This window comes from Babylonia areolata, chromosome 27 (assembly GCF_041734735.1).
Source record: "Babylonia areolata isolate BAREFJ2019XMU chromosome 27, ASM4173473v1, whole genome shotgun sequence".
Taxonomy (NCBI): Eukaryota; Metazoa; Mollusca; class Gastropoda; order Neogastropoda; family Buccinidae; genus Babylonia; species Babylonia areolata.
Genome location: NC_134902.1, coordinates 15,401,528 through 15,411,363, shown reverse-complemented (window position 1 = coordinate 15,411,363; position 9,836 = coordinate 15,401,528). Strand labels below are relative to the sequence as shown.

Below are 9,836 nucleotides of genomic sequence, written 5' to 3'. Positions count from 1 at the left end.
GACTAACTTGGCTTTATTTGTCTACAAAGCACTGAGGCTACTCCATATTTGCACAACTTAGAATGCAAGCATGTGTTACGTGTTATACTATTTTTGTTTACATTTTGTTTAGAATGCATGTTCATATTATAAATAATTTTTTTTTCTCTGTGTACAGTTATGTATACCCCCTTCAGATAGGAGCCGTGGCCTAATCTAAATAAAATATTCGCATTCTCTCCTCTCTCTCTCTCTGTCTGTCTCCTCTCCTCTCCTCTACCTTCTCCAGTCCTCTGTCTTGGTTACTGTGCCATATCCCCGGTGCTTCTGGTGATAAAGTAGGCCTGTCTGTATATATTTTCGATTGTTTTCTTCCCTTGGTTCTGACAGTGCAAAAGGACTCGTTGCATTCACACTTCTCTACGATCAGATACTGATCTGCTCCGTTTCCTCGTCAGTTCGAACACTGCACAGTCGGCCACCGTCTTTTCTCTCGCTCTCACTCTCTCTGGGCCTTACTTTTGGAATGAACTCCCACTTACGCTTCGTCAAATCTCTGTATTGCTGAGCTCTTGAACGTCTGGCCTTCCTTAACTCCTTACTCTTTCCGAAGTAGCCCCCACCCCCACCTCCACACCTCTCGCCCCCTGCCTCGATCAGTCTTTCTTTCCGGTCTACAGTTCCTCTTGTTGTCTATTGACATTAATGTACAAGTGTAGGCTTTCTTATCTCTGAATTAGAATTACGCATGCGAAGTTTTAATAATCTGATGGGGGGGAAAAGTTTGTGTGTGTGTTTGTGCGTGCGTGTGTGTGCGTGTGTGTGTATGTGTGTGTGTGTGTGTGTGTGTGTGTATGTATGTGTGTGTGAGAGAGAGAGGACCGACGAAAAGGGGAGGGATGTGTCTGGGAAAAAAATGATCGTCAGTGGTATCCCAGCAAGTTTATTGGACATGATTGTGGTTGGAAGTGGAAATGATGAGGACGATGATGATGGAGATTTATTTAATTTCTTTTTGTTTCTCTAAACAATCTTTCATGTGCTTTGATTTGGAGGTTCAGATCTTGCATTAAATTACCCTTTTTTCCCCCTCATCAGTAATCCCATGAATGAGAAAACAGCTGCATACACAACCAGACAAAGTGAGAGACAAACAACGACAAACTGAGAGACAAACGAGACAAACAACGACAAACTGAGAGACAAACAACGACAAACAGTGAACACAGAAGCACAAACACACACAAAAACTATGTCGTCTTGCTACATTCACTTGTCACGTATGTACTCCAACAACCGATCCCCACTCCTTGAAATTTAACCCCATCACCAACCTCTCCACCTCTTTTCTGACTAAAGTTTTGAATGACTCGGCCTTGAGGACACATAGACAGGAGCCAGTTGCATTGCTCGGACGGAAGAGCCTAGTATGGTCGTAACCCGCTACTAAGTGTGTAGTATGGAATTGACCAATGGCGTAGTTCGCTCAACGTAGGCATTTAGTCAAGTGTAACTGTCAGAAAGTTAGAACCAAGCAATGCAACTGGCACCTACAGGTCATTTAATTAAACCCGTAAGTCAACAACCATCTCGACCCCACGTCAACAACCACCCAGCATACCCTCACACTCTACCCTCCAGGGAGTCAGGTCAGGTCATTAGATCTGCTACTGGTAACCTGTAATCCAGTACAGCCTGTTCAGGGTCGGGTTGCTGGCGACTAAACTGGCACTCCCACCGCTCCCTTCCGGGACTGGTGAGGTGGGTGGCTAGACACCCTTGTGGAATTAAAAACGAGATCCATAAAAGGGCGTCGGCTTAGGAGAGCCACCGACGGCCATCTAGCTCCACTGTGCTGTGTGCATGCCACACGCAGTTTGCCCCCGGGGTGTGTCTACCCATGCATGCGAAGTCTGGATCCAGCAGAATCTGCGGAAGAAACCTATCGGTTCAACGGGGAGGAAGGCGATTACAGCAACGCACTGTGGAGTGCAGAGATCAAGATGAGACACCGAAAGGATATCTTGGTCATCCACTGCATCCGTGCTCATCCTCCAGTCGTCTCGACTTATTCTTGCCACTGATAAGTGGCTGAGTGACAAAGCAGATGAGATCCAGGGATATGCTGACAGGCACGATATGAAGAGGTTCTATGATGCCTTAAAAGAAGTCTACGGCCCCAAATCCTCAGGATCATTCCCCCTCCTCAGTGCAGATGGGAATACCTTGATCACCGAGGAGAACATTCTGGAACGCTGGGCTGAGCACTTCAACAGTGTCTTAAATGGCCCTTCCTCCATAAATGATGAAGCCATAGACCGTCTCCCACAAGTCCCCATCAACGAAGCACTGGACCATCCGCCAACACTTCTTGAGACCCAGAAAGCAATCCGTCTGCTATCCAGTGGCAAAGCACCTGTCTCAGACTCCATACCAGCAGAGGTCTACAAGGATGGAGGCACTGTGCTGACTGAGAAGCTCCATCAGCTGTACTCACTCATGTGGAAAGAAGAGACAATCCCCCAGGATTTCAAAGATGCATCTATCATTCACTTGTACAAGCAAAAGGGGAACCGGCAAGCCTGTGATAACCATCGGGGCATTTCCTTGCTCTCCATCGCAGGCAAGATACTTGCCAGGATCCTACTAAACCGCCTCACAGCACACCTTGACCAAGGTCATTTGCCTGAGAGCCAATGTGGATTCCGGAAAGAGCGTGGAACCACCGACATGGTGTTTGCTGCAAGGCAGCTGCAAGAGAAATGTCAGGAGCAAAATGCTGATCTGTTCACCTATGTCGACCTCACTAAGACCTTCGACACTGTGAGTAGAGAGGGACTGTGGAAGATCATGGCCAAGTACGGATGCCCTCGGAAATTTATTTCCTTGGTCAACCAATTCCATGAAGGCATGCAGGCTCGAGTCCAGGACAATGGCGAAACATCTGCTCCTTTTCCTGTCACAAATGGTGTCAAGCAAGGCTGCGTCCTGGCTCCAACACTGTTCAGCCTCATGTTCTCTGCAATGCTTACTGATGCCTTCAGAGATGGCGATGTTGGAATCGGCCTAAAGAAGCTGTTTAACCTCAGAAGGCTTCAAGCAAAAACGAAGGCCATGACAGACATCATCAGAGACTTTTTGTTTGCTGATGATTGTGCCTTCAACGCTGGATCTGAAGCTGACATGCAACTCAGCGTCGACAAGTTTGCCACTGCCAGCAGGAACTTCGGCCTTACCATCAGCACGAGGAAAACTGAAGTTCTCCATCAGCCAGCCCCAGGGAAACCCCACGTTGAGCCCAACATCACAGTCAACGGTCAGAGACTCAATGCGGTGAAGCGGTTCACATACCTTGGCAGCACACTGTCACGAAATGCGACCATCGACGATGAAGGGAACGTCAGGATTGCAAGAGCAAGCGCAACCTTTGGTAGACTCTATGCAAATGTCTGGAACAGAAGAGGTCTTGAGACCAAGCTAAAGGTCTACAGAGCAGTAGTTCTCCCCACACTACTGTACGCCTGCGAAACTTGGACAGAGTACCAACGACACGCCAAGAAGCTGAACCACTTCCACACAACATGCCTAAGGAAGCTACTGAACATCAAGTGGCAAGACAGGACCCCAGACACGGAGGTGCTTGCAAAAGCCACCCTTCCCAGCATCTTCACCATCCTGATGCAGTCCCAGGTTTGCTGGGCTGGACACGTGGCGCGCATGCCAGACCATCGGCTGCCCAAAAGGCTCTTCTATGGCGAGCTGCAACAAGGGAAGAGATCACACGGAGGTCAGAAGAAGCGCTTCAGAGATACTCTGAAAGTCTCTCTGAAAGCGTTTGATATCAACCCTGACTCCTGGGAGGAATCTGCAGTGGACCGTGACAAATGGCGCGCTGCTGTGCACAAAGGCGCCAAGTTGTGCGAGGCCAACAGGACTGCTGCAGCTGTTCAGAAGAGGCAGGCCAGAAAGTCACGGGCAAACAAGCTCCCTGACGATGATATGCCTGTCTTTGTCTGCCCCAACTGCCAGCGAACATTTCGTGCGCAGATTGGACTATTCAGCCATCTGCGCATTCACAGATAGATTCATGAGCATCATGACGCATTACCTCCAGGCCGTCACTCCACGAATGATGAAAGCCCAACGGCAGCTGTTGATCGGTTTTACCTAGGTAGGTAGGCAGCCTGTTGTGCAAATGACTCCGTGCTTGTAAAGCGCTCAGAGTTAGTCTCTGACCGGAGATGGGCGCTATATTAAGTGGAGTGATGGCCTAGAGGTAACGCGTCCGCCTAGGAAGCGAGAGAATCTGAGCGCGCTGGTTCGAAACGCGGCTCAGCGGCCGATATTTTCTCCCCCTCCACTAGACCTGAGTGGTGGTCTGGACGCTAGTCATTCGGATGAGACGATAAACCGAGGTCCCGTGTACAGCATGCACTTAGCGCACGTAAAAGAACCCACGGCAACAAAAGGGTTGTTCCCGGCAAAATTCTGTAGAAAAATCCACTTCGATAGGAAAAACAAATAAAACTGCACGCAGGAGAAAAATGATAATAAAAAATGGGTGGCGCTGTAGTGTAGCGACGCGCTCTCCCTAGGGAGAGCAGCCCGAATTTCACACAGAGAAATCTGTTGTGATAAAAAGAAATACAAATACAAAATACAAATAAGTATCCACATCATCATTCGCATCATACATGGCGTAGAAAAAAACAAACAAAAAACGGCCACACACACAGAAGCCTACTCTCGTCCACACGAGTGAACGAAGGTGTTGCAGCCCACGAAAGAAAAAGAAGAATAAGAAAAAAAGAAAAGCATGCGCTATCAGGTTAGTAGTCTCCACTCATACCTCCCCCCCCCCCCCCTCCTCCTCCCACCCTTTTCCTTGTGGCAGCGGGTGCATGGAGACAGTGGCCACCCCGTTTCTACAGGGTGGGAAGAAGAACGGCCAGTCCATCCGGGTGGGGCGGTGTGACCACGGACCTCTGGTGTTCACTGTGCAGCAGGGCAGCTCTGACGGCGTCAGCAAGATGGTGAGACACGCCGGGGACGGGGAAGGTGGGGGGGGGGGAGGGATCGGGGGGGGGGGGGGTGCCCAGAGAAAGAGAGAATGGAAAAGGCGTGTGTGTGTGTGTGTGTGTGTGTGTGGTTGTCTGTCGTGTCTGTTTGAATCTTACAATAGTGTAGTGTGTTTATGTAGCCTACAAAACAAACAGCATAGCAGAGGAAGAATGTTTCGTGATAAATCATTTTTTAAGACTTTGATATCCATGCATTCCAAAAGCGCAACAAGATTTATAGAATTCAAAAAGGATATACAGTCGTCCCCTGCTCGATCAAGTCGACCTCGCTTAATTGACTCACCGGGTAATTCGACACATTTCCTTTCCCCGGCCAGCAGCTTTCTTTATCACCTACGTAGATTTTCCTCGCTTACCTCGACCTCGTGTAAATGGATTCCTCGCACACGTCGACCATTTTTCCCCTCTGTAATATGTAAAGTTATATGTAGAGTTAATTGAAATATGACTTTCCAACTTTATCACTTCTGTCAACAGCTGTAATCATATTTCCTTATTGTAATATTCCTTTTCTGTGTATTATCAAATTGTTAGAATTTGTTGTTGTTGTTGTTGTTTTATGTTGTTTAAAAAAATAACAGCATATAAACGCATAGACAACAGAGAATTAAAATAGGTTTAAGCTTTATCTAAAAAAAACAACTAAAATGAATACAGACCCAGACCCCAACCTCCACACAGACATATGTTCAAACACACGCACACACACACACACACACGCGCGCGCGCGCGCGCGCTCTCTCTCTCTCTATATCACTCTCTTTCACACAGACACACAAGACACAGACACACACACACACACACACACACACACACACACACACACACACGTACATAGTATTTAACAGTAAATGAAAATGGTGAACCATGTCAATTTAGTGAAAACTGTCCATGAGAGACTGACAGATCAGTCACACAAGTAACGTGATGCTGAAAGTCATTCTAAACAGGCTGAAATCTCAGGCAGAAGAAACAATCGCAGAAGAACAAGCTGGTTTCAGAAGCAGAAGAAGCACAATAAAACAAATATTCAACCTCCAAGCTCTGTGTGAGAAATACAGCCAACATCAGCGAAATATATTTCACATCTTCATCGACTTCAAGTAGGCTTTTGACCGGGTGTGGCATGACGCACTTCGGACAACTATGAAGACCTACAGTATGCGCCAAACAATTCAACACCTATAAAACAAAGCCAGCAGTGCGGTCATTGCCCAGGGGTGGGAGACTGGTTCCACACATCAGATGGCGTACGTCAAGGCTGCCTATTGTCCCCCCCACTGTTTAACATCTTCCTTGAACGAATAATCACTGATGCCCTTGAACATCATATTTACACTGGCAGTTAGTATTGAAGGGCAAACAGTTACCAACCTCAGGTTTGCTGATGATATAGACGGCCTAGCAGGGAGTGAAGATCAGCTGGCTAACCTGGTGAAATAACCGGACGAAACATCATCCAGATATGGTATGGAAATCAGCACTGGAAAAAATGAAACTAAGCTGATGAGAAACAGCGCTGAACCCATCAGGACACCAGTCAAAGTCAGTGGTCAAGAACTTGGAGAAGTCAACAATTCAAATACCTTGGTGCTATCATCAGCAAAGAAGGATCCAAACCAGAAGTACATGCGAGAACTGCACTGACAACAGATGCAATGGCAAAGCTGAAAGCAATGTGGAGAGATAAAAAGGATCACCCTCCTAACCAAACTGAAACTGTTTCATGTTCTCGTCCTGTCAGTTCTCCTGTATGCATGCGAGTCATGGAATCTGACTGCATAGTTCCAAATGAAGATCCAAGCTGCAGAAATGAGGTGCTTTAGACGACTTCTTGGCATTTCACACACTGACCATACCACCAATGATGAGGTGCACAGAAGAGTGAGACAACACATGAGCCACTACTAAGACTTGCTGTCTGCTGTAAAGAAGAGGAAACTGATATGTTATGGCCACGTAACAAGATCTTGTGGCCTCCCCAGGACCATCCTTCAAGGAACGGTTCAAAGAAAGGAAGAGGAGGACGTCAGAGAAAGAGGTGGACAGGTAACATCCTTGAGAAGACCGGCAAAGCTTTTGCCCAAACCCAGGCACTTTCCAATGACCAGAGCAAGTGGAGGCTTTTTGTTCAGCAATCCACCACGCAGCATCCCAACAACACGGTGGGAGAGATGTGTAAATCCTGGTTGCCGCAATCAAACGAATCCATAAACTGCACACAAGTGCAAGCACTGTATGCAGTTGAAAACCGAAAAAAGACCAAGTAATGTGACACAAACGCAGAGGGAGGGGGGGCGTGGGGGTAGGCGGGAGCAAAACACAATAAAAGAAAAAGAAAGGAAAGGAAAGACAGAAAGTAAGCAAAAAGAAAAAAAGTATGCTCAAAACCTAAATTGGAACTATCATGGCCTGCATGCTGAAGAGGTCATGTTAGCCGATAGATAAATCCAAAAACCAAACAAGTTTAACATACATGCATCTATACGACACAGAGGCAGAAATAAGTAACTAATCAGTAGTCCTACTGTCTAAAAAAAGAATTGTCTTTCCATGGTTTGAATCCGTCAACTTTCTGCAAGAAAGGGTCGACTTACCCGGAGTCACCTGTATATGGATAGATATGAGTATCTGTGAGTGTGTGTGTCTTTGTGTATGCATACGTGTGTTAATGTTTATTGCATCAAATCCCAAATAACCAGAGGCAAAGCCTTCAAGACTCACTTGTGCTTCGCGCTTTATCCAGTAAAGGAATCAAGAGGAGAAAAAAAAAGATATCTAAAAAATCGTTGAAAAAAGCTCTGTATTAAATATGATATATAAGCTTGGGAGAAAAAAAAAAGAAAGACAAAAAGCGCATGCGAGCGGGATGGAACCCTGCATGTTCAGTTCCGAAGCAAGCAGACTAATCCCCACAGCTGCGGCGCATCTGACATCAGTTGACTAAATTTCTTCTTCGTGCGATAAATAGATGTGATTGTAGTGGACGTCATAACACTGTATAAATCATGTTTTTTTGTGTGTCTTATTATATCTCGATTATTCTTTTATATCGGCGGTAAAGGAGACGTTGCTATCGCTTCAAGCACATTATAACACATGGTAGGTCTCTAGGTCTGCATGAACCAGTCTACAAAGGGCTGAAAGAAACGATCGATTCATGTTTTCTTTCTTCTTCATCCCAGTTAATTCAGTATTCACTTTAGAATATTTATATGCAGCACACACATCGATGGTGTTGTTAATATTACTGTATGTGTTCTGTCCAGAATTTGTATTTCTTTCCTTTTAATTGTGAATAAGAAAAACGAGGTCATGTCGTCTTCGAACACAACCTACCTTCTGGTAGGCTTAACTCAGAGGGAAGCAGTTTTTAGAATTTTCGGATTTCGGAACAAATCTCAACAAAAAAACAACAAAAACAAACAAAAAAACATTGATTCTGAAATACAGCATAATTCGGGAGACTTACAACCTGTTATTGGTATGACTATGAAGATTTTTTTTCATACAATGTTCAAGCCAAATTTGGTGTTAGCAGACAGAGAAAATGTTAAAAGTTTACCACACACACACACACAAACCAAACACCGGGGTTAAAACAAGTGAGTCAAAAAATGGAGCAAGAAAGAAAAAGATGCCCAAACTAAAATTCTATACCTTAATCAACAGACGCATTTGTGTGAAAGAGGGAAACTTTGAGAAAAATTCTTCATTGACCACAAGCCACCATTCGTCCTCCAAAGGGAAGCAAGTGACAGCTGTTTCAGTGTGTGTGTGTGTGTGTGTGTGTGTGTGCGCATTTCTGGTTTTCAGGTGCAAGTTGCTGTTTTTTTATGAATGTTCATACATATAACGTGTGCAGTGTGTGAAAAATATTCTTTATATGAATCTAAGGTGAAAAGAAAACGTAAATGACCAAGAGTGATCGCCATTTTCTATGACAAAAGGCTTCACACACACACACACACACACACACACACAAATGCACGGAGGAGTCCAAAACTTAAGGTTTTCCCCCTTGTTTACCTTGCAGAACGTTTTCCTCACGTTTCACTCATCCGTCATCGAGGATGCCTCCCCACCAACATGTAACATACCATGGAATGGAACCTACCTAAACCCCACTGAAAAGAAAATGGACCGTTCCCCGCTGCCTTCCTGTTTCACAGGGGATTCCCGGGAAGGTTATCACATGACCTACTACTGGTTTAGACTGCTTGAATGGGAGTTTGATTGAACAGATTTGTCTGTACTGAATTTATTGTTAATGTTTTTTTGTTTTTTGTTTTAAATTGATTAAACTGTCATTTTTCTTATGCCTTTGTGTGTGTGTGTGTGTGTGTGTGTGCACAAATGCATGTATGTAATTGTATGGATGGATGGATGGATGTTAATGTATGTCTCAATGTGCAATTTGCCAACACGAATGCCTTCTCATGTGCAGTGCAAACATACAGAGTACTATCACTCTCTTCAAAGACTCTCCTAACAGTTCCGAAGATCTATACGGATGTTCAATCATGTGAAAAATAATATCACTTTATTCTCCTCCTTCACTGAACACATGCATGCTTTAAAATGATGTTGTTTTCCTTATGAGTTTTCCCTTGCCTTTCAATGGGGCTAGAAAGAGAAAATAACAGTATTTTAAACATTCTTTTTTCATAGAATAACAGGTTTGCTGGTTTGGGTTTTGTTGTTTTCTGTTTGTTTTTTGGTGGTTTTTTTTCATGTTTCATTGCAGATCTTTCACTGTGTGTTACTTTGATGTAT

General features: G+C 45.0%; 1 protein-coding gene across 1 annotated transcript in view; it reads left to right on the top strand.

Moving 5' to 3' along the window:
* Window positions 1–9,379, top strand: part of LOC143301527 (uncharacterized) — a 12,564-nt gene extending 3,185 nt beyond the window's left edge. Inside the window, exons 3-4 of the mRNA XM_076615886.1 lie at window positions 4,874–5,012; window positions 9,097–9,379. Of these exons, the coding sequence (XP_076472001.1) occupies window positions 4,874–5,012; window positions 9,097–9,300 (343 nt within the window). The 3' untranslated portion in view covers window positions 9,301–9,379. The remainder of the gene's footprint in view (window positions 1–4,873; window positions 5,013–9,096) is intronic.
* The last annotated feature ends 457 nt before the right edge of the window (window positions 9,380–9,836 follow it).